Source organism: Urocampus carinirostris, chromosome 7, assembly GCF_059441175.1.
Source record: "Urocampus carinirostris isolate Australia breed hairy pipefish chromosome 7, RoL_Ucar_1.0, whole genome shotgun sequence".
Classification (NCBI taxonomy): Eukaryota; Metazoa; Chordata; class Actinopteri; order Syngnathiformes; family Syngnathidae; genus Urocampus; species Urocampus carinirostris.
This window is the reverse complement of record NC_142355.1, coordinates 36,490,583-36,515,798: the sequence shown is the minus strand read 5'-3', so window position 1 is coordinate 36,515,798 and position 25,216 is coordinate 36,490,583. Positions and strand designations below refer to the sequence as shown.

The 25,216-nt window shown below is 40.5% G+C and overlaps 2 protein-coding genes across 3 annotated transcripts; one reads left to right on the top strand and one right to left on the bottom strand.

The window, feature by feature from the left end:
* Nucleotides 1–393: 393 nt before the first annotated feature.
* On the top strand, nt 394–13,555 carry LOC148363201 (uncharacterized). 2 transcript variants are annotated; one of them, XM_088340820.1, is made up of 4 exons: nt 394–1,000; nt 4,736–4,875; nt 8,911–9,093; nt 10,682–13,555. In XM_088340820.1, exons 2-4 carry the CDS (start codon nt 4,770–4,772, stop codon nt 11,608–11,610), a joined length of 1,218 nt encoding a protein of 405 aa, XP_088196946.1. In that variant the 5' UTR covers nt 394–1,000; nt 4,736–4,769; the 3' UTR covers nt 11,611–13,555. The 2 variants fall into 2 exon arrangements, with proteins under 2 accessions (XP_088196946.1, XP_088196945.1); XM_088340819.1 differs by having other exon boundaries at nt 4,736–4,893.
* Nucleotides 13,556–17,895: 4,340 nt separating this feature from the next.
* Nucleotides 17,896–24,811, bottom strand: LOC148363200 (uncharacterized). Its single transcript, XM_088340811.1, has 4 exons — nt 24,685–24,811; nt 22,675–22,799; nt 22,016–22,174; nt 17,896–19,830 (listed from the first exon to the last, which is right to left on the bottom strand). Exons 2-4 carry the CDS (start codon nt 22,766–22,768, stop codon nt 18,545–18,547), a joined length of 1,539 nt encoding a protein of 512 aa, XP_088196937.1. The 5' UTR covers nt 22,769–22,799; nt 24,685–24,811; the 3' UTR covers nt 17,896–18,544.
* Nucleotides 24,812–25,216: the final 405 nt, after the last annotated feature.

Here is a 25,216-nt window from a genome sequence, read left to right as displayed (position 1 = left end):
AATACTACCAAATAAAAATACAGTAAATGTATAAAAATATATCTAGCGCATATTTCTGGCACAGTGGTTAGCGCGTTTGCGGCACAGTTCTGAGGTCGTGGGAACTTCCTGCGTGGGTTCAAATCCAGCTACCAGCCTTACTGTGCGGAGTTTGTATGTTCTCCCCGTGCTTTTGGGGTTTCCTCCGGGCACTCTGGTTTCCTCCCACATTCTAAAGCCATGCTTTTCAGGTGAATTATCCGCTCCAAATTGTCCCTAGGTGTGACTGAGCGAGTGAGTTGTCTGTCCCCGTGTGCCCTGCAATTGGCTGGCAACCACTTCAGGGTGTCCCCCTACCCACTGCCCACTGCGCGGAGATGGTTGGGATGGGCTCCAGCCAACCATTCATGCATGCTTTGGCGATATCCAGTGGACATATTAAAACTGTTGGTCATACGTTTGACTAAAAGCAGCCAATTTTTTTATGCTTATCTCAGCATCGTCTTGCAGGCTGTTTTAAATTAGTTGTCGGGCTTGATACGGCCCGCAGGCCAGAGTTTGGTGTCCCCCCCTTTTTAGCATAAGACATTAGCAGTACAGCAGCTGTGCGTTTGAAGGTGGCAGGAACCTTTGAGAAGGAAGCGTTCTTTCAGTGTGCTTATGGGGTGAGACACTTCCCCTCAAAGCAGAACAGTTAATGGACTACAACAATGGCTCACGTAGCTTCGTTTCATTGAACCTGCGAACCATGTTTATGTTTTGAGGCCTTAACTACATAATTATTATTATTATCATGTTATGATTATTGTTACTGTTGTTATTATTTTTATTACTATTTTTATTTTGTGTTTTAACCAGTGTCACCGGGTGCCCGTAACATACAAAGTTATTTCATTTTTTTAAGGGACACTTTTGTATATCGGATGTTGTTTTAGGTCGGAACATTTTTCGAGGCGGATATCCGGATTCACTCCGTTACATCTCGGCACTAGCACGGACACATTTGGTCGTAACTTTGTCCGTAAGTAACCAGTTTTATGTATTTATTTTAGTTTTTAGTTAATTTATCTTACTCTAGAGAGACTATATGTTTCTTTTGTCGATCTTTGTGGTTGCTATTTTATCAAAATCGTCGTCGCACTCGCAGTGTATGTCGTGTATCTATATAGCCAAGAGTGGGTCGGTTTGTTATTTTTAATGTGTTCGAGCGGTATTATTATTATTAGTATTGTTATGTTTGATTTTTATAACCGTGTCCGTAAGTAGACAATGCGTGGTCAACCGTTTGATTATTGTCGTTTACGATAATGTACACTTGCAGTTCATTGTTTCAGTATTACTGTTACAATACATAAAAACGATACAATCAAATTAAGAGAAACAGTATTCCCTCGATTTTTGCGGGTAATCACCCGTACTAATTGAATCGATCCCATGGACAAAGCATTAACCCAGTTTGGGATGGAAATAAGCTCAGAAAACGAAACAAAAGTAATGACCAACCTCTCCTATAGTATCACCACCAATAGCTTGAACCCGTCTCCAAATTAAAAAAAATTGGAGCTGTCATAATGGTGAGGTTAGGCAGAATTGACTAGAAAACCTCTAATAAAAACATTCCATTCATTAAATAACTTTAAAGGGACAATGTATAGTATTTAACGGTAGAAAAAAAATATTAAGAAAAAAACAATATTGTTTTGAATAATTAGAACAAATGCATGAGGTATCTTTTTCTCTCTTTTTTAAGTTCAAGGCTTTTGATAAAGTGTCTCATAACAAGCTTTTACAAAAACTGAAATGCTATGGTATTAGGGGAAAACTGCTTGAATGGATAACAGCATATTTATCAAATCGTAAACAATGCGTGAAAATTGATGATGTTCATTCAGCGTGGTCGGAAGTTTGTAGTGGGGTACCGCAGGGCTCAGTACTAGGACCATTATTATTTCTGCTTTTTGTGAACGACCTACCTGAGGCCATTCAAAGTAGTGACATCTCAATTTTTGCCGATGATGCTAATCTGTCGGCTTTCTTACCAAAAACCCAGGTGACAGGAACAATTGATTCTCTCCAAAATGACATTAAATCAGTTTTTCTTTGGTCCGAAAAGTGGCAACTGCAATTGTCATCTCATAAATGCTCGTTTTTACATGGTTCTGTTCCGCTGTATAACATTAATGATCATGATTTGCATGTTGTTACTGAACATAAGGATCTGGGTGTCACTCTTACTTCAAACTTAAAGTTTATCACGCATATCGCCAAAATTACCAACAAAGCCAATAACATAGCATCAAACATTTACAGAAACTTTTACAACAAGAACCCAGCATTCTTAGTTCGAATGTTTTGCGTTTATGTTAGACCCGGGTTAGAATATAACAGCGTTGTGTGGAACCCTTACTTACTCAAGGACATTAACCTACTGGAAGGAGTTCAACGACGGTATACGAAGCGGATACCTGGGATGCACAGCTTGTCATATCCGGAAAGACTACAAAGACTGAACTTGGACTTTTTGGAGCTCCGTAGAATTCGATTTGATTTAATTTTTGTGTTCAAAGTACTGCATGGAATGATCGATGTGCCTTTTGATCAATTTTTTGAGTTCTGTCGTGTTGATGGTTTACGTGGTCACAGATATAAGTTACGGGTGCCCAGACCTACCAGCAACTTGCATGGAAACTTTATTTCTTTCAGGATACCAAAAATTTTGAATTTTTTGCCTGACCGGGTTATTAGTGCAAATACGGTGCAAACCTTTAAGCAAAGGTTGGCAGAAACAGATCTGTCAAATTTCCTTAGGGGAGGGGGCGTTATAAATATTTCCAAGACAAATTATTATGCATTTCGAACCGCCTGCCCTATCATTGAACTAAAGCCCTCAGTGAATATCTTAATTGCATTAAACTGAGTCAATCGTATAAGATCCTTTATAGTTAAATATATAAAATCCTTTAAGACTAATAAAAGCACTGGTTACTTTCATTTTCCTCTATACTTGCGAGACATAAACTGAAAAAATAAACCCAGGCCATGGAGATGCAATGCTACAGGAAACTTCCAGAAATCAACTACTTAGCCCATGTAATAAACCAAACGGTGCGTAACACCATCAAGGGGCACATGGGACCCTACCAACAACTGTTGTCAACTGAGCGCAGATGAAAACTGCAGTGGTATGGTCACGTCACAATATCACCAGGATTGACCAAGATAATTCTCCAAGGCACAGTCTAAGGGGGCAGGAGGAGAGGAAGACCAAAATGGAAACGGGTCGACAACATCAAGGAATAGTCTGGTGCCAACTTTGCCACAATCACTAGTTTTTCCAGCAACTGTCAGCATCGAAGAAGGCTGTCCAAAGCAAAACATTTTCCATGTTTTGTTGGTGTTCATTTTGACAGTAATTTTTGTTAAGAATAATGGTTTCAAAACAAAGTGAGACAAAGTCCTATGTGGGAATTGAGTGGTCATTATTTCGTCTTCCATTTTGTTTTATAGATGAAAATCTTCAAAATAATTGAGTTTTACAAACATTCGTGTTAATAGTCCTAATGCGCATCAATGATAATTGGATGTACTTAAAAATATCCAGGAAATGGTAGAAGGCAGACGTCACACTCACATGTGTGTTTTGATGCATATTGGCTAAGAGATGCGGAAAAAATCCTAAGGACATTTCTTCTTATCAGCCTGTAGTGAAAAAAAGCGCTTCCGCCGCTCGTGGTAGAAACAGGGGTTGCACTACTGGCCTAAACGCAAATACAGAGAATTTGATTTCCGAGCTAGATTATTCATAAAAGAGCCACATCTGGTTTGGAAGCCATACGTTCCCAAGCCCTGGTGTAGGGTATACAATATTAAAGAACCATGGTTAACACGATGTATCCATTTACTTGTGCATATTACTACGCATGTGCAGTTTTTCTCATCCGGGATGATTTCTGTGCTGCAATGCACTGTTGGACTTGTACTACGGATATAAAGTCTACTTACGAATTTAATTCTTTCTGGGAGTAGCTTCGTTACCTGAAAACTTTGTAAGCACAGACACATTCTTTATGTAAATGCACTAATCCATTCCAAGCCCCGCTAAAGCACTGTATATTTTTTTAATAAATCATAAAAGAGCATCAGAACATGAGACAAATACGTTTAAAATTAGTTTATCACATAATAAACATAAAACGAGAGGCACATAATGTAAAAAATGTAGAAAAAAGGAAATAATAAAAATATATATTTATCTTTTTGAAAAACTGATGCAATGACATCAGCTTTTGCCTGCTTTGGAAAATCCGTCAGAAGTGCACAAGACGCATGTCATCATTATGAGCGATAGCCCGCGTTTGTCAACATATTCCGGGTGATTCCTTTCCACAAATCCTGCGATTTGATAGAATTTTTCCTAAAATGTATTTAATTTGGGCTGATTGAATGATGGGTGAGTGTTGCTGGAAACTTTCCTCTTCCTAGCCTTTGAACTCTGGTTACCAGGCAGATATTAAGCCATAGCCAGTTTGATGATGTAGAGCATTTAGTTAAAATTGCCACTAGGGTGTGCACTTTCTCGGTTTGTTCTTCGGGAAACTGCGAGCGGTGAATAGCGGCGCGTACTGTACTGTACTGGACTTTGTAACCAGAGGCAGTCTTTGTAACTAGAAGCAATATTTTCTAATTTAGGTACTTCGTAACCTGATACGTTCGTATGTAGAGACATCCGTAAGTAAAGGTGTATTTTACTTTGCAGGAAAAAAAAAGTGTGATCTTAAAAGCTGAGGAAAATGAGCACTAGGACCGCAAGCGACTTTGAAGAGGAACTTCAAGGAGCGCAAGAAGAGACGGAAGCGGATCGTGGACGGACGGATGCAGTTGGCAAGCAGACTCCAGGTGTGTTGAACAATGCAGGTGGGTCACTGTAGTTCTTCCTAGGACATCTTTTACATCTTATTTTCTGCTCCTGCAATCTATTTCACAAAGTGCTGTGAAAAAGTATTTGCTGCCTTCCTGATGTCTGTGATTTTTGTGTATTTATCACTCACAAAGTTTTCAGATCATCAAACCAATTTTAATTGCACGGGCGCGTGCCCGGCAGTGGCTCTCTGAGGGGTTGCGGAGTTGGCCAAAATCACCCTACTACTTTCGAGTCCGCACAAACAAAATATGAAAATTGGGTTTTTTAATTGGGCTTGGTCCCTAAATTCAAGTTAATTTGTCCGACTTGAGCTTGGCCAAGCTTTAGTTTTTTCCTTTTAAAAAAAAAAAATGTTTTAAAGGCGCGCTCTTACCTCAAATTTGCACTCACATTGCTGTATAAAAACATTCCATGTACGATAAGGAAATAAAATCCCCGTCCTTTTCCCCCACCCAACAACCCCAAACACCAAATACACTCACATGCACAATAGTTAGTTAGAATGAAAACCAGACAAAATAAATAACCTTGAAAATAAAATAAATACAACTATAACAAGGCACAGACTAACTATGTGAGGAAAGGCACCTGAGGTATGCTCATCCATGGGGAAACCCTTGAGAGAGAAAAAAAACTACAGAACAAAGAGATAAAAATGTAAAACAAAAAGTAAAATATATTCCTGTAAAATGTTTGAAGTAAAACAAATCACACCAAACATTAAATTAAAGGCTATATTAAAAAGTGTGTCTTCCCACAGACTGTTCGATAGGCGAGGAAAAAATTGGCTGAATGCTGCTTCACCCTAGGTTTTGTTCCATAGAAACGGTCAGCAGATCACTGCCAGAGGACCGCAAGGGCTGATGTAATAAAAGATGATCAGATAGATTGCCCAAGAAATTTAAGACATGTAAAAAGTATTAAAATCACCTTAAAATCAATCCCAAAACACACCGGGAGCCAATGCAGTGATTCCTATAACTGGTGTAGTATGATCTCGGCCTCAGTAAGCACATGTGCTGCTAATTCTTTTAGTAGCTGCAAGCTGCCAATGTTCTTTTTGGGAAAACCAGAGAACAGGGCATTACAATAATATAAACAAGAGGATAGAAAAGCATGCATCAGCACCTCTGTGTTTTCCTGAGAGAGAAATGCGCAGATTCGGGCTATATTCTTCAGATGATAAAACCCGATTGTATTTATATTTTTGATATGTGTAATAAAATTGAGCTCTGAGTTAAATAATGGCCACATTTTTAACACGATGTGAATGTCTAAAATATTGACGTTTGGGTAAGATTTGTCCCTCTGACTTTTGTGACCGGTGACTGACTTCTGTTTTGTCATGTTTGAGCTGTAGGAAGTTCTCTGCCGTCCACAACTCTACATCTAAACTGCTTTTTTAAAAGGGTATTTATAGGATTTTTGTCATCAGGGAATCTGCCAATGTACACTGAGTGTTGTCATGAATTAACTGATTCATGGAATATGAACACTGCGTTTTGTTAACTCACTGAGCAGCCAACATTGTAACATGCAACAGGATTTCAACAGCATGTCGTCAAAGTTGACATTACTGCCATATGTATGCCAGCAAAGGCACCTATTCTTAAAGCTGTAGCATCATATATTGGACACAGCTCTAAAAACATTCAAATCTAACCACAGTTGTCATCTGTATAGCTATAGAAACTGATGCCCAATTACCCCCCTAAAGGAAGCACATATATGTTAAAATGTACTGGGCCTAAAATTGAACTTTGGGGAACCCCACATTTAACTTCATGTGTTCTGGAGGAGCATGCATCTATACTGAGAAATGTGAGGTTAGAATAAAACCAGTTCAAAACAGTACAAGAGATGCCCACCAGGTATCTGAGTCTATTTAATAAACTGTGGTACGTTTAGATGAAAACAATAATTTAGATTCCTTAAATGTTTTCTGGTTGATTAATGATCGTCAGGGCCACAGAAAATACTCTGGACAGCCATCACTCAAACCTCTTCTTGGCAGTATTTTATTTAAGCTTGCATTTGGATGTTGCTGTGGCCTTGTTCTTTTTTTTTGCACTCTGTGTGTAAAAGTTGAACTACTCAGACACTTTTATGTTTGATTGAGAAGGTTTTTACCCCACCTTGTGTTTGCAGGCTTGTCCCCGGCGGAATATTGAATTATCCCTCTCAGCTCCGCCTTATTAATGACCTGTCGTGCATTATTTAAGATTCAAACAACAGAAATTTCGAACTTCACGAAAAGTTTGTGATTCTTTTACGTAAGAATTGAGATGCATTCAAAAATCTGTATTTACCCTTAATCCCATTTGTTGTTTGTTTTAAGTTGGTTGATTTTTTTTTTCTTGAGTCGAGTGCTACCCTGGATAGTGTCATGGATTCTGTAGCGCCCCTGCAGCTTAAATCGCGACCTAAAAGACGCACACCTTGCACTGTGCATCCCTTTGAGACTCCTTGTGATAAAGGGCTATACAAATAAACTTGACTTGACTTGATATTTTCTGTGTCAAAGGCAGCACTGAGATCCAGTAGCACTAGAATTGCAAGTTTATTAAAATTTATATTGTACCTGACATTATAATCTATAAAATGATCGTCTCTGTTCTTTCATTGATCCTAAAACCAGAAAGAAAATTCCCTAAAATGTGATTTTGTTTTAAATGGGAAAATAAAGAATACAGCTGAATAAAAACGTTTTTATTTTAAATCTTGATTGAAAACAATAAGTTGGACGGTAATTGTTTAAAATGCTCAAGTCTAAGTTGCTTTTTTTAGGATGGGGCATCACCACCGGCGTTTTAAAGGCGGCAGGTAAAACGCCCGCCTGAAAAGAGTAATTAAATAGTAATAGTAAGTTATAATGAGCTCTTGATAGTTTTGTGGGATATAAATCTTTGTCTTAACGTGATAAATGTTTCATATAAAACCCTAAACGGATAAAAAAAGAATCAATAGCTAGAGTTTATCAGAACTGGTCTGAGTGGCTAACTTAAGCATCTAAAAGGCCAGTAACCAGAACTTGTCAAGCGCTCACACCTTTAAACATGAGAATCGGCTAGCTTTTTTTACATAGCTAACAACAGCAGTCAGTGGCAATCCATTGCCTACGGCTAAGTGGCTAACAGGAGTGGCTAGAGAAAGAAAAGCGGAAAGAAAAATGTAAGATTTCTAAATGGCAGGACTCAGCAACCATCACTTATAAGGCTCAGCTATGTGCGGTGGATATCTGCCACCAGGACGAGCTGCCTTTGCAAAATGGTCTATTGTTTTTCCATAGTAGTAAGATGGCAGCCAAACATGTCATCTTTTTCAATTGTGTCACATTTTTACAAACTTCTGAAGCTAAATTTTTTATGAGATAGTACATGTGTTTTTGCTTATGATTTGCATCAATAGTGTTTTATTGAAATGAATGAGGCAGCGCAGCGGTTAACGCGTGTGCGGCACAGTTCTGAGGTCATGAGATCGAACCTCCTGTGTGGAGTTTGCATGTTCTCCGCGTGCTTGCGTGGGTTTACTCTGGGCACTCCGGTTTCCTCCCACATGCCAAAGACATGCATATCAGGTTAACTGACCGGTCCAAATTGTCCCTAGGTGTGAATGAGCGAATGAGTTGTCTGTCCCTGTGTGCCCTGCGACTGGCTGGCAACCGTTTCAGGGTGTCCCCTGCCCAATGCCTGAGAATGGCTGGGATGGGCTCCAGCAACTCCGTGACCCTACTGAGGATAAGCAATGCAGATAATGAATGGATGAAATGAATGAGGCATTTTTACACCTGCGGGGGTCGTCATGCAATGCACACTGGGGCTTTAAGAAAAACGAGATCCAAGCCGCGGATATTATTAAACTGTAAATGTTCATGTATGTCCCGAAAACATTCTTATCATTTTCTAAATGTTTGCAGCACTGCCATTGTTGTTTTTCATGTATAACCTTTAAAAAAAAAACTCAAAACGTTATGAGTGAAAACAAACACAAAAGTGTTTTGTGCTTCGCAGGTGTCGACAAATATGTTCCTCCTGGGGGGCAGCAGCTAGTGTTTCCTGGTGTTAAAGAGGTGGAGGAGGAGGAGGAGGAGGAAGAAGAAGAAGAAGAGAAGGAGGAGTGGCAGCTTGTGGACGTGAAAGAAGAGAACCATGACTTGCTTGTGACTAGGGCTCCTATGAGCAGCGGCGATCAAGGTCGGTGTAAGGTTTGTCCGGAACCTCAGCTTAGTTCTTTTATCTTTAATGCTCGCTAAACTAGGAATAAAAAACGTGAAACTGGATATTCTTATCTATCTACTGGATGCCAGAATAACGGAATACACAAGTGTGGAGCTTTTTTTAGCAGAACGACTGTGTTATCTAAGACGTTCCCTATCACAGGCTTCGTACGGGAGCTTCAAATCCTTGAAAATGCTAACATATTAAGGATGTGTTTTCAAGGATTGTGTTTATTTGAAATTTCAAGTAAAGGGCTGGTAAATGCTTGAAATTGTTGCCTTGTTTCTTAACAAAAAATAACGCTGACACTGCTCTGGGGTGGCTTCACTTTGCCGTTGCATTTCTTTCCCCGTGATTAACAGCGGCCTCGTTTGTTTGTGTGGCATTTTCCTATGTAGCGTTATCGCCCCCTACTGGACATGTGCATGCTAGACCTAAACAGGGGACTATGAAATATGTATTGGTGCAAGAGCTTAATTTCATTTATGGGCGTACAAAAAAAATGAAGGTAGCGTTTCCCAGTGGTAAACTGTAATGGGAAGAAGTTCCTGCAACTGAAGATGTAAGCTCTATATTGCCGTCACGTTTAGCCAACACCTAAATGGGGAGAGATTTGTCTCAAAAACAAATAACATTCGTGATTTAATCAAGATCTAAATAAAGTATGTCTTCATAAATGGTATGTGGTAAAAGTTAAGTGGTCTGCTTTATATAGAGCTTTTTAAGTGACTGAAGACCTCCCAATGTGTTTCACACTTACCCATTCACACACACGCTCACACACCAAAAGGGAGTCAGCCATGCAAGGCACCTACCTGCATCAGGGGTTCAGTGTCTTGCTCAGGGACATTGTGACATTTAACTTAGAGAAGTCGGTGAATTGAACCTTCGACCTCTCTCCCCGAAGACGAGCGCTCTACCTCCTGAGCTACTGCCGCATTATTGAAATTTACATATATTAGAGGCGCTGCAAAATACAGAATTTCCAGTTGCTTTTTTTCTTTGATTTGCACTGAAGAAATTGGAAAATTGGATTAGAAAGTCCTGTAAAAAGTGCTTGAATTTGGCCATGAAAACGGACATTTTTCTCAAAAATATTCACATACATGTATTGTTTAGATCCACAAATATATTTGTGATTTACTCAAGAACTAAAAATCATGTCTTGATAATTGCACACGCAAAATTTGAAAATTGGACATGTAAATTGCAGTTCCATTTGTGGCAAATTACATGATTCACATTGCATTTAAAAGCCAAAACGGGTCTGTGCTGACCCTAACACAAGAGGAGGATTGAAACACTTCTATTTAACCACATTTACAAATCCTCTTTAAAATGCACATGTTCATGTTTGTCTATGGACTTAAATTCTTTTCGTTTTCCATAATTTTCACTTCTGCTATTCTTTTCGCCCGTACGCTCTTTCATCATCTTTTTAAAAAGGACTGACTTACACTTATGTTGGAGGGCCCAAATGGAGTACTCTCTGAAGCCATCAAATCTTTTCTTGGCTCTTGATATCATTTTTTCCAACACTGAATGTGTGTTTCGTGATCTACAGATTTTGTAAAACATCTCCCTCCTGGAAGACGGCAGCTAAAGGTTCCTGGCGTTAAGGAGGAGGAAGAGGTGCTTCCTGTTAAAGTGAAAGAAGAGGAACTTTCCACAGAGGTTTCTGTGACTGGGGCTCCTTTGAGCAGCGGAGATGAAGAAGAGGACAAATGGAAAGAGCCCGTGACCACTGATGATGACGACACGTCACACTCTGCACACACTGATGGCGACCAACAGTCGGAAGGTGATGCCGCGAGTCATGGTAAAGGCAAAAGCTGGATGTGCTCTCAGTGTGACAAAAAATTTAAAACTAAAAAATCTATGAAATTGCACATGAGGATCCACACGGGTGAGAATCTTATGGCCTGTGCCTTTTGTGGTAAAAAATTTTCTCATCGCGGCACCTTAAACAGACACACAAGAATCCACACTGGTGAGAAACCTTTTGCCTGCCCTATTTGCGGTAAGAAATGTTCCGACCGCGGGGACCTAGACAAACACTCGAGAATCCACACTGGTGTAAAACCTTTCGCCTGCTCAATTTGCGGTAAAAAATTTGCTTTCCACGGGAATCTAAAAACACACACAAGAACACACACTGGAGAGAAACCTTTCGACTGTATCGTTTGCGGTCGAAAGTTTGCTCAACGTGCGACCTTAAACTTACACTTACAGACGCATACAGGCGCGAAGCCTTTTGTCTGCACATTTTGTGGTAAAAAATTTTCTCACCGCGCGACCTTAAAAAAACACACAAGAATCCACACGGGTGAGAGATCTTATGTCTGCTCACTTTGCGGTGAGACCATCACTTATTGTCAAGCCAAGACACATTTTTATGAAGAGCGCCACATCAAAAAGAGTCTCAAATTGCTGAATAGACCACCGTTACAACAGGGCAAAGAAAAACTCAAACTTCAGCCCGAGGAAAGTTAAGGAAATTTGAGAAAAGATCAAGCTTAAGGTTTTCCTATCCCCCTTCTAGAATGGCCAGACTGCAACGAATATTGCATGGGTATCAACAGAATATACACAGTAAACATTAAATATAAATAATAACGTATCGTGTACAAAGTCCAGTTGACGGCAACGACAAGCTTACTGCTCTACATCTTGACCAGAATCTTCTGGAAATTGCTGGCATCAGGTCCAGGTGAACACATGCACCGTGCAACTTCCAGGCACATCCTTCTCAAAGACAATAAAACCAACGTATGAAGTCATTACCCATAAGCTAGAGAATATATGTGGTTATTCCATCTAGATTGAAACACTTTCGACTGATGTCGCTGATCGTTTCTCAGAGGCCAGAGCATTCCACAGCACCAGGGCCCGAATGGAGAATGTGTTTGAGCCTACAGATTTCTTCTTGGCTCTGGGAATCACCACTAGACCAGCATTTTCCGAGCAGGAACGTAAGGCACAGTCAAATCAGAAAGTAAAGAGGGGGAAAGCCCCTTTTAAGGTTTTGTATTTTAGCCAAAGGACCTTTAAAGTCACTTAAGTTGACAGGGAGTCACTGCTGGCTAGAATTAGTGTAATATGAGGAAACGTTCTTATACTAGTCAAAGGTCTCACTGCAGCATTTTGCACCAGCTGTAAAATTTTGATACCAGAAATTGGGAGGCTAGAAAGCAATACATTAAAGTAATTGAAACAGAAATACAGGCGCTGCCCTACTTATGAACTATTGTCTCGTTCGTAAGTTGCTTTAGTGCTATATTTTGTATGTTTACGTTTAATAGAAGTATGTTTAAGGCTTGTATGAGTAACCTGTATTGTTTTGAAACTGAAAAATAAACGTGTAATGAAATAGGCTCTAAAGCGTTAGAAAGCAGGCTGAATGATAAAGCATAGTACTGAAAAACCAAGCTACACATTAGGCGTTGACATTCTGTGGCGTGTGAAGCCCTTTGAGACTCTTTGTGATTAAGGGTCTCACAAAGAAACATGACTTGACCTGGCTATAAAGATAAATAGTTAAGTAACTTTTGGAAGAGTTCGGCGACTTCCTCCTCTGTGCTAAAGAGTGGACGAAAAAGCGATCCAACCAGTTTCTCAACCGCATCAAGCTTTCTTATTCCACTTTCATTTCAAATGAAACTGCTGGCCTCTTTACACTGTACACCAACCATATTGATTGGATACACGAGATATTAAAACAAAAATGTCAAAGTTCTTAGTGCACTGAAGATACAGTATAGAATGTTTACACACGAACTAGAAAGAGGAAGCGGACTTCTTCGGGGTGGATGGCTGGGTGAGCTCTCACAGCACCACACGCCTATAGTGGCAGAAGGAGCACTACAGTACTGTCCTGTTCCCGGCAAAAAGGTGCACTTAAAATCTAATTTACAACAATGTCCGGATATTTTTCGACATCCCGGAAAAAATGTTCGTCTCTACCGTATTACGTAAGTCAAATGTTCATAAGTATGGGAGTGTCTGTAACAAACACATGAGTTATAATATCAGCATCAGTTTGGGACGAGATTGGGGGAATAATCGCCAACTTAAAAAGATGGAAAAGCTCTTCCAGTAATTTCCTTCATGCGTTCTGTGTCTGTATTAACACGCATGCTAATGTCATACATAGGACAATGAGCGGGGTCATAAGTGCTTTCAAAATGACTAATATCAAGATTTCTGCATTTTATTTAGCATATATTAACTGTATAAGGAGGGCACTGCTGTTTTCTGTATCCTTATGCTACCTCAAAATGAACATGCTGAGCGAAGTGTATAATTATATCTTAATTATATCTCATGTACTAATCATACTAGAAGCTATTAAGAAAACCAACGCTTAGGAATGGATCATATGACATGTCATGATCATGTTAATTTGTTTGAAATTTTGTCAATAAAATCTTGGGAGCAATCACTGTCAGTGTGTTTGATGCCGCCTTTCCACACATGCTTAAATTTAGCTTGAGTGTCTCTCGTCTTTGTTGTTCTGGATATAACAAACTCTACGTTTTCAGTCTCGATTGTATGACACTAAATTAGCTTGGTAAATAGGAAGGTCTGGTATCAACTCTGAGTCAAGTCGAATTGTCATGTCAAAGTGCTTAAGGTTTGCATATTCAGACTAATGTTTTGTCATGGGAATTTATGTCTGCTATTTTGTCACACTTGCTATTGTAGGTGTGGTAACCTGTATTATTGGATAAATAATTTAGAAAACTGGTTCAATTGCTGGAAAATGTGAGACTCTTCTGTCCATTCATCCTTCCATTATCTTCACCGTTAATCCTCAGTAGGGCCACGGGGTGCTGGAGCCCATCTCAGCTGTCTTCGGACAGTGGGCAGGGGACATCCTGAAATGGTTGCCAGCCAGTCGCGGGGCACACAGAGACAGACAATTTACTCACTCGATGAATATCACCTAGGGGCAATTTGGACCGGCCAATTAACCTGACATGCATGTCTTTGGAATGTGGGAGGTAACCCGAGTGCCCGGAGGAAACCCACACAAGCACTGGGAGAACATGCAAACCCCGCACAGGAAAGCCGTTAGCTGGACTTGATCCTATGACCTCAGAACTGTGCTGCAGACGCACTAACCACTCATCTGCTGTGCTGCCCCCTCAAGGGACTCTAATTGGAAATCCATTCATCAAAAAAGAATGAAAAAAATTCCTTGTGCAACACACCCGAGTGTTTTAGTTTAAAGTTGCTCAGAAACGAAGTTGAAAGGGATTCTTGTGAGTCATTTCAGGGGGGCAACATCAATTTTGGTGTTTCCAAGGCTGAAAGTTTTGGTCCTACCTATCATATGTGATTCTGAAAACAGTGATACATTCAGTTAAAAACGGTAGATACTTACAATTTAGTTTCAATCTAGTCTTTTCTGACTTTTTGCTGGAAGATTCGGCTGTCAAATCAGCCGATGGTAGGATGTCTCGAGAGGACAGAACTCTGGTCCCGATAAGGAATCTCAGCCACCACCAAATGGGAGTTTCTCTCCATGAAATCTGACTTGAAGATGGTTTGGCCTGCAGCAAAGTTTTGGCAGAGGAACTTACGCTGGGTCCCTCTGCGATTTTCATCAACGCTGGAAAATGTATCCAGAGAATGGCCTCCTGGTCCGGAGTTTGCAGGACTCCGACAAATGTCCTCGTCCACTTACCAGGTTCAGATTATCCCCAAAGATAAATCTGCCAACCCTTCTGTCAGTCATGTGAAAAATGAATTGTTTTTATAGCATTTTCCATGGACGTTCTTATGTTGCATTATTTTAAAGTTAAAATTTAACACGTAGGCTTTATTGTAATTTCATTACCCTCTGCTGCCTGTATAATTTAAAGAGTTATTTTATGTCAAGTTATTAAATTAATGAATTGTTGTCGGGCCATGCTAGTTAAGAATGCTCGTCAAATGACCATCAGAATATTATCGCAAAGGTGGTATCAATGAAATCTTCTGTAAGTCCTCTAGTCAAATTCCCATTTATATATTCCCTTGAGTTTTCCCTTTCTTAAAGATTAATGAAGTTGGAAAAAATGGAAATTTCTTTGTCATTCGTATCAACACAGTGAACATCGTTTATGTAGGGCAGTTACTGTAAAGCGTCACTAGGAGGTGCGCTTTCGCGGTCTACTGTTTTAGTGTTCTTTTTCAATGTAAACAAGTCATGTTTATTTGTGACGCCCTTAATCACAAAGAGTCTCAAAGGGCTGCACAGACCACAAATTATTGCAAACCACAGACTATTAGTACACCGTTCCCTGACCTAAAACCTACATGAGGGCAAGGAAAAACTCAAAACCTCAACATAAGGTAAATAAGGCAGATGGTATTATTGTATCTGTTTGGAGACCCCTTATTTTACCTACTACTTCTCGTAGTGCCTTCATCGTGTAAGGGTTTCTTTTGGATTGATAAGGCAAGGACGTTTTCATTTGTTGTCTAAAATATTATTTTAACATGCTGTGTATGAGATTGATGTTTATTAGTAGTGCTGTTAAGCCATGTTCACACGTTTTGTTGAAGTTTACATCGTTAAGTGTTAATGATTGTTGACTATTATATGAGGGCGGCGTGGTGGTTCGCGTGTGTGCGGCACAGTTATGAGGTCATGGGTTCAAATCCAGCTACCAATCTTACTATGCGGAGTTTGCATGCTCTCCCCGTGCTTGCGTGGGTTTCCGCCGGGCACTCCAGTTTCCTCCCACATTCCAAGAACAGGCATTTCAGGTTAATTGGCCGGTCAAATTGTCCCTAGGTGTGAATGAGCGAGTGAGTCGTCTGTCCCTGTGTGCCCTGCAACTGGCTCGCAACCGGTTCAGGGTGTCTCCTGCCCACTGCCCGAAAATAACTGGGATGGGCTCCAGGGTTAGTTTTATGCAAACATTTTCAAAGCACTGCTAGCTCGGATGGTAAGATGTCTAAATGAAACACACAGGATTATGGGTTCACTCCCTTGTCAAGGCAACAGAAACCCTAGGATTTGTGTTTTTGTTGAACCATCTACAACTGCAACCCTAGCTTTGACCAAAAATCTAATATAAGTTGTACTGCCTTGCCTGGGACCAAACCTAAAACCCTGTGAGTGTCGTACAGGCATCTCGCCATTCGAGCTATCAGTGCTGTTAAAGATGCTAACCAGAGCTCTAACCCAAATCCTAGCTCCAACAAAACCATACCACACCCTGTTTGTTGTTGGCAGTTATACAATAGCACTGTGAGCTCACATGCCAAGGTGCCTGTAATACATTCATAGTTATCTGGGTCAAGGCAGTTCAACATCTAAAATGAAAGTTTTTGTTGCAGCAACTGAAGTTATATACTATTTTAAATGCGGTTTTATCCCACTTATGCTAGTTACCTAAGTTAGACCTCAGCCTTGAGTACTTTTTAGAAGCGTGTCATAAACCGCCTTTGTTTTTGAATGTGTCTTTAGTTTCAGTCTGTGCAGATAACAATGACTTATCAACTCGCCTGGGGGGTTAGAATGTGTCGTGCTCCATTCTGTCCGAAGAGCGATGATCTATCACCGTTCTCCCAAGCTTCAAAGGACTATGGGGAAATTTGCATCAACACGGCGCGGACCAATCAGCCAGAGGCTTGAATACTTCATCGGCATGGGTGATAAGAGGGGGAGACCCTGGAACCTTGTCGTCTCCTGCACACGATTGGAACTGGCAAGGAAGAAAGATCCGTTTTGTTCAACTCTTCAATTCGGCTAAATAAATTAATATATGGACTATATCCAGCGCTCGGCTTAATAATTTCTCTGACTTTAGAACATGCTCCAACTGTAAGGGATTACAAAAGACACGGAAAGTGTCTGAGTCAGATATCAGTATAATAAATGTTAAAACCTTATACAACCAATACCATAATTTCACCTTCAACTAAAACCCACACCCTAAAATTAGAATTGCCTTGAACTTGGATTGAGCCCACAATACTGACAGTGAAACACAGGCATCTTACCATTTCGGCTAAGACAAGTCTCAACCAAAATGCTAATCCTAGCAAAGACAAAAAACATAGGATCAGGGATAGCGTTTTTGATTCAGACTAAAACTCTATCCCTGGCTCTGATAAAACCAACAACCCTAATTAGGACCACACCCTAAGCTCCAAGTTAAACCCGAACCCTAGCACCAACAAAAAACATAAACCTAGCTTCAACCAGAACACTAAACACAACATGTGTACTGGCTTGACTAGAAGTGGAACCCCAAACTCCATAAGTGCAAAACAGTCATCCTGGCAGTTGGACTACCAGTACTTCTTCCAAGTTTGACTAAAATTCTGTCCCTAACCCTACCTCCAACCAAAACTTTGGTCGTTAAAACCAAAACCCTAACTTGCTCCAACCACAATTCTTACACTAACTCAATCTCTACTCCATTGATCATGAATCCAACACCAGCACCCCCCAACTTTAGGATATGTACTGGGGATCAAACACAGTGTATAGAAACCGGGCAGCTGACAAGTTGAGCTACCGGATAGTGAATGCTCATAATCCTTACCAAAACTGTTGCACTGACTAAAACGTCAATGGTAAAATTCATACCAAAACTCCAGTTTCAGCCAGACGGATTTTTCTGAACATGGCCACTCAGGATATTTTTGTGAAAATCTCAGGGTATATATTTGAGCCTAGTAACCTCGAAAGGCTGTAATGTGATGGGTTAAATGCTCAAATATAAAAACATACAATTGGCAACAGCGCAACCGAGGAGAAGCAATGAAAAGCTGACAGACATTTTGGATTTATTTATTTATTATTGATGGACAGAATAAAATGAACATCCCATGATTCGGATAAGTTTTTTAGACCTGCAGACCGCTGATATATAGTGAACGCATAAAAACCTTGATATTTAACCAATTTAGGAGTACAGTGGTGCCTTGGCTTTCAAACGCAAGTCATTTCAAATTGGAGGTGGAGGTCTGAATTTAATTTTCCAACACAAAACATAGTTAAACTCACAAATACGTTCTTACTGATGTAAGTCCTAGTTTTTACTAAAAGGTGTTTCAAAGTCATTTAGGCCTAAACATATACATGTACATATATCTACTCATTAAAAAATAATACCTTTAAAGTGAAGTGATGATATCTTTTTGTACATATTGGCCAGCATTTTCTCCAAAAATAATTTTCTAGTAGCAGTTAATTAATCGGTGAGGAACAAATTCTTCAATAACATTCGCTAGTGGATTTTTAATTCACAACTATAAACATATGAATAGAAGCTTGACATAGTGTGCCAATAAAGACAACCTGTAACCCCAAAGCATGCTACTGTACAAAAATCTTTTTTTTCCGTTGAAAATGTGATTTGTTTGAATTCAGTGCTATGAGAATGAGAGGGAGTCTTTCACCAAAAGCTGAGCAGGTAAAAGGCTATTGACCACTGTGCGTTCTTATGTGTTTATTTAGGTTCCCACTTTGTCGAAAATCTTTACCACAAATTGGGCAGACAAAAGGTTTCTCCGCACTGTGGATTCTTTGGTGTGTGTTCAAGCTACCGCGGTCTGCGAATGTTTTGCCACAAACAGAGCAGAAAAAAGGTTTCTCACCAGAGTGGGTTCTTGTGTGTATTTTTAAGGCCCCACTTTGAGTGAATTTCTTGCCGCAAACAGAGCAGTCAAAAGGTTTCTCGCCAGTGTGGGTTCTTGTGTGTATTTTTAAGCTCCCACTTTGAGTGAATTTCTTACCACAAACGGAGCAGTCAAAAGGTTTCTCGCCAGTGTGGGTTCTTGTGTGTCTTTCTAAAGCTCTCCGTACAGCAAATTTTTGACCACAAATTGAGCAACCAAAAAGTTTCTCACGTGTGTGCGTTCTTGTGTGTTTTTTGAAGTGCACACGCTGAGCAAATTCTTCGCCGCAAACTGAGCAAGAAAAGATTTTCCCACTACTGTGGGTTCTTGTGTGTCGTTTCAAGTGCCCTATCTGAGTAAATCTTTCATCACAAACAGAACAGGCAAACGGTTTCTCGCCAGTGTGGGTTCTTATGTGTCTTGTTAAGTTCCATTTATTAGCAACTTTTTGATCACAAATTGGACAGGTAAAAGGTTTCTCACTCGTGTGGGTTCTCGCGTGTGTTTTTAGGGTTCCACAATGAGTGAATGATTTACCACAAACTGAGCAGGCAAAAGGCTTCTCGCCCGTGTGGGTCCTTGTGTGTCGTTTTAAGATCGCGCATTGAGAAAATTTTTGACCACAAATCGAGCAGACAAAAGGTTTTTCACCAGTGTGGGTTCTTGTGTGTTGTTTTAAGCTTCCTCTCTGAGTGAATCTTTGACCACAAAATGAGCAGACAAAAGGTTTCTCACCCGTGTGGATCAACATGTGCAATTTGAGAGAGTACTTTGCAGTAAACGTTTTGCCACACTCTGAGCACGTACTGTTTTTGCCGTGACTCGCGGCATCACCTTCCGACCGTCGGTCGCCATTAGCACGTGCGGGGTGCGACGGGTCGTCATCATCTGTGGTCACGGGGCGACTGGAGCTGCATCTCTCCGCTTCTTTCCATTTGTCCTCTTCCTCGTCTTCGCTGCTCAAAGTCATGGGCAACCCTGTTAAAGGTTTCTCCTCTTTCACCTCAACAGGCTGCCACTCCTCCTCTTCCTCTTTAACACCAAGAAACTCTGGCTGCTGCCGTCCAGGTAGAAGGGATTTTTGGACGTCTGCAGGGCACACAAAACACATCTGGTTATGTAAAATTAAACCGTTTTATTTAAGAGATGATGAAATGGAACATATGGTAAATAACATGAGTCTTGTTCAGCCCCTGCTATTTTTGTTAATAGATGTATTCTAAGTTTTGACTGCTAGGTGGCACCATGACTTATTTTTAAACCTTTTCACTCACACACGGGAGGGAGACAAACCAGGAAGTTATTGATCTCAATAGAATGTTTACTGCGTCAGTAACTTTATTAAAGTTGGGCTGCAATATTTAACAACTTAAAGCTGCAATCGTGACTCTAAGCCGGGAGATGGCCGCAGAGTAACATGTGATTTCCGTACAAGTAAATAGAATTCCTTAGACGCGCTAGAATAAACTCTTTGCAAATTTGTGGGGGTCTGTCCTGCACCGATCAATGTAAGATGAAAGCAGACAGGCGCAATGGAAAATAAGACATAAGTGCTCTTTGAACTCAGTTGGGCGTTGTTAACACATATTTAGTAGAGGAAATATTTAACTTTCTCAGCTTGTTAAGGACACCTCAAACCATGAACCCCACACCTTTAAGATTCAAAGCCTTCAGAAACCAATAGCTGTAAAGAAAAATGTACATTTTATGTTTGGCGATGCAGCACGGCGGCGCAGTGGTTAGCGCTTGTGCGGCACAGTTCATGTCATGGGAACCTGTTGTGGGTTCAAATCCAGCTCCAGACTTTCTGTGCGGAGTTTGTATGTTCTCCCCGTGCTTGCGTGGGTTTCCTCCGGGCACTCCGGTCTCCTCCCACATTCCAAAGACATGCATTTCAGGTGAATTGGCCGGTCCAAATTGTCCCTAGGTGTGAATGAGCGAATGAGTTGTCTGTCCTTGTGTGCCCTGCGATTGGCTGGCAACCAGTTCAGGGTGTCCCCTGCCCACTGCCCGATGATTGCTGGGATAGGCTCCAGCCCTCCCGCGACCCTACTGAGGATAAGCGGTACGGCTAATGAGATGAGATATTTGGCGATGTGTATTGAAATGTATTGAAGAGTACACACTAATAATATGTTATATTTGTTAGCCTAGAGAAAAGTGCAATGTCTGCTGTAATTGTCTATGTAAGCTAAAATATACCATCGTGACTTAATCACTGGATTCGGGTTTAATATCAAAGACCGATGCTAAAAATGTATCTTTCTTTCATTTAGATTCACTTTTCGCCATCTTTGAAAAATGGCTTATGAAATACATTTGCGGTTTGTGTGTGTTGAACACTGTTCCAGGTAAACATGTAAAGAGTCCATAATAGGGAAAAACATGAACCTTTGTTAGTGCAGAGAATAGATTTTTGGAATATAATTTGTTTTTTATTTTCTTAAAGCACCAGTGTGTGCAATTTATTAACTCTCAGTGCTGTAAAAATGAGATTAGGCCTCTCAAATATTAGAAGACCTGAGCTGACCTGGTGGGTCACTGACTCGTCTCTGCTTGGCACATTCTTATCTATTAGCACTCTTGCACCCGTACAAATGATCCAGTCTGAACCAGTTCAAATTGTTTGATCACTGTTAAATGAGGCTTCTCTTCCTGACTATGTGAGCTGACATGTAGCACGCTCTTTGAAGAAGGGTAACACTTATTTCTGAAAATATACTCAAATTTAGGCTTGAACACACTTCTATTCTATGGCTTATGAATGACCTCTATTTCATGTTGACAAAGTTTGTATTATTTGTTATTGCAATATCTGTTACAGCCTGGTCATCCTGAAAGAAGGATTACGTCATGTGCAGTCCCTTCTCAAGATTTCTTCATTTACCTCATGTTGAGGTTTTTGACTTTTTCCTTGCCCTCATGTAGGTTTTAGATCAGGGGATGGTGTCAAAATAGTCTGTAGTTTGCAATAATCTGTGGTCTGTGCAGCCCTTTGAGACTCCTTGTGATAAAGGGCTATACAAATAACGATGACTTGACTTGACACAGGATAGCCCATTGATAAGGCTGAGTCATCTCCAGCATGGGTGGGCGGCCACGCCAGTATAAGAATATCTGCAAAAACGCAGGCATCACGCTGAATAAGGCCCCACTATTGTGTATTCCATCTTTCTGGCATCTAGTAATTAGAAGACAATATGCCGCCTCCTGGTTCTTATTCTTGGTATGGGGATTATTTAAAAAGAAAGACCCGGGCTGAGATCTAGCAGACCTTGATCTCTGGTGCTCATACGAGCCACAGTCGCAGGCAACTCCATGAAATGTTTCTCCTCTTTGACATCAACAGACTCCCCCTCCTCTTCATCCTCCCTTTTAACGCCAGGAAGCTCTGACTCCTGATGCCAAGGAAGGAGATATTTTTTGCTGCCATCTGCAGGACAAAAAACACATGGTTTTGAAAAATCAAAGGTTTTTTTTGATGATGCAATGTAACAAATGAGGTAAAAGAATACTAGAAGTGAAAAATGTGGAAAAATTCGTGTTCAGAGACAACGTTTCAACGTTGGTATTGTGGCATTGTTCATACTGTATCATGACATGCGGGTTGCAGTTGACCATTCTCCACCGTGATTGGCTAGAAACGCAAAAATTTGGTTTGATTTGTCCATGTCCACGGTGTCTTTCGTGGAAGGGGTTCTTTGCTCCTAACATAACAGTTGCATGGTCCAACAGGGAACTACTCACACCCAAGGCCACTTCACTGATTTTAATTCAAACGCACCACCTCAAAATCTCAAGCGACCCCCCCCCACTAAAAACGTTTCTCTCGGATCTACACAATTTAAGAAGTTCATGCTTTTTGACTTCAAAACAGCAAATTTCCCCAAAAGTGGAGAGATTTTCATGGCTGCAGGAACTACAGGTACGAACCTGCTCTGTTCAACACGACTCCACGTCCTGGCTCTGTATACGCTGGCGCTCTCGGAAGCTCTTCTTCAAACTTGCCAGTGGTCCTCGTGCACATTTTGCTCAAGTTTGAAGATCACAGTTGTTTTCTGCCAAGTAAAATGTATATAAATACAGTATATACTACAAATCGATTGATTTAGCGATGCAATTCATTATCTATGGATCGATAAACCTTTGGCACTTTCGCCACCATGGCAGAAAATAATGAGTATGTATATTTCGTATTATGTCCAGTAGTAATCAACCAATACACATGAGGCTTTTTATGGAGCGATCCAGAGTTTGCGTGTATCATTCGTCTCTGCACTACAAGTCCAACAATGCTGTACAACATAGCAACTACCCCGGATGAGGCAAACGAAGTAAAGAGATAAATTGTGTTATGTTTCATGCTGTTCCGTTATATACGCTTTATGGTTTCTCCTAGGCAGAAATTCACTTGGGTTGATTAAGGAACGAGTTAAATGCAAAAATCGAGAGGACACTGTATCCCCCCGTTTGATTGAATCGCTTTTGGTTTGTTTTAAGAATGGATCAATAAACTAAAACTGTACATTGAACTGTAATTGTGGCGCAAAGAGGGTTGCGGACTAGTTAAAATGTTATATTTTGGGATTTATGTTGTGTAATCCATATTTGACTCTTAGGGGAAGTTTGTGATTATTGAGTTTTGTATAGCAGAAAGGGTAAGAGAAGTACCAGTATATCACCACTAGATGACAAAGTCTCACAAGTCAGAGAAGGGTGCTTGGGCCAAGTCTCACGGGACCTTACGTGATTTAGTGAGACTTGCTCAAAAAATGAACCTTAATGCCAACAATGAACATTTATCATCTATTTTGCAGGTGAGATGTATATACTGGAACCACACTGTGGGAAAGATAATATTTGTAAATGTGTGTAAAGGTCGTTTGTGATGTCTGTAAACTTTACAAAAAGTAAGTCATTAGCCATTAACCATTAGCATAAGCAACAAATAGGGCCTTGGGTGAGGTGTGCTATGTTATGCTGGGCTGGGTTAGGAGTGTACCGTGATGTTAATTTGTTATGGTGATTTGTTAATTGATTCTTGAAAAGTACCAATTGATGGTAATGCTATTTTGTATTTAGATGTCAAAGGGATCTCACGTGATTTAGTGAGACTTGTTCTATAAATGAACCTTAATGCCAACAATTGAATTGTGTGGTGTGAGACTGACATTTATCATCTGTTTTGCAGATGAGGCAAAACCACGACTAAAAACAAAAATATGTAAAACAAATGTGGAACACCAGTTGGAGCCAGCCCGTCCACCTGGGTCCCGTTACATAAATTCTCCCACTCTGCCATCATCTCCTGCCTTAAAGTTATGATCGCAGTTTCAATCAGAACATTCCTCAAGTACCATCCATCTATCCATGATTTGCACCGCTTATCCTTAGTAATGTCGCGGGGCCCCCAAGTGCGAATCAATTACTTTCTTTTTTCAACTTTTTGAGGGTTTTTAGTTGACGTTGCGACTTAATCTGAACAATAACTGGACCGCGCATGGAATCAGTCTCCACCCATGCTCGCCCCTTTCCTCTTCCTAATGTGCTGTGAGCGGTGCTAAAAATAAAATAAAAACAGATAGACGCTGTAGGAGTTGGTCATTGATAACGCAGACGTAATAGGGAACAAATTGTACTTTGAACTCTTTAGAGACAACTCAAACGACGCATCCCACCTTTGAGTCTCCATCACATTTGTCAATATAAGAACAAATATATATTTAAACGAAAAAAAAAATATTCATTTCATAGTTATGTACAATAGAAAAAAGACGCATTTAATAAATACATTTTTTGTCTATTTAGCTAGTCTACCTACACAGCGAATGTAACGGTATGTATGACCAAGTAGCGACAACAAAGATCAATTCAACAAAGCTTAAGATATATTTAAACAAGAAAAACAATCACTAAGAAATAAAATAACATAGAACGGCTTACTCATGGACAAAGCGACGACCAAGTTTTGCCGTGCGAGTGCCGAGGTAGGGAGTGAAACCGGATATCCGTCCCCCAAAAAATTCCGACCTAAAACATCTTAAACACGAAAGGTTCTGACCTAAACAGAACAATTTTGTAAGTGTGTGACAAACTATGAGTGACAAACTACACTAGTTTCCACACGACATAACACCTTGATGACACACGACTGCGTCCCTAGGTCCGCCACAAACCACATCGTGAAGTATGCTGACGACACAACAGTGGTGGGCTTCATCAGGGACGCCAACGACCTGGCTTACAGAGAGGAGGTGGAGCAGTTGGTGGGCTGGTGCAGGGACAACAGCCTGGTCCTGAATGTTGACAAAACTAAAGAGATCATTGCCGACTTTAGGAAAAACCAGCCCAACCATGCCCCACTTTGCATCAACAACAAGGCTGTGGAGGTTGTCAGCAGTATCAAGTTCCTAGGGGTGCACATTACAAACTCACCTGGTCCGTGAACACTACATCACTGGTTAAGAGGGCACAG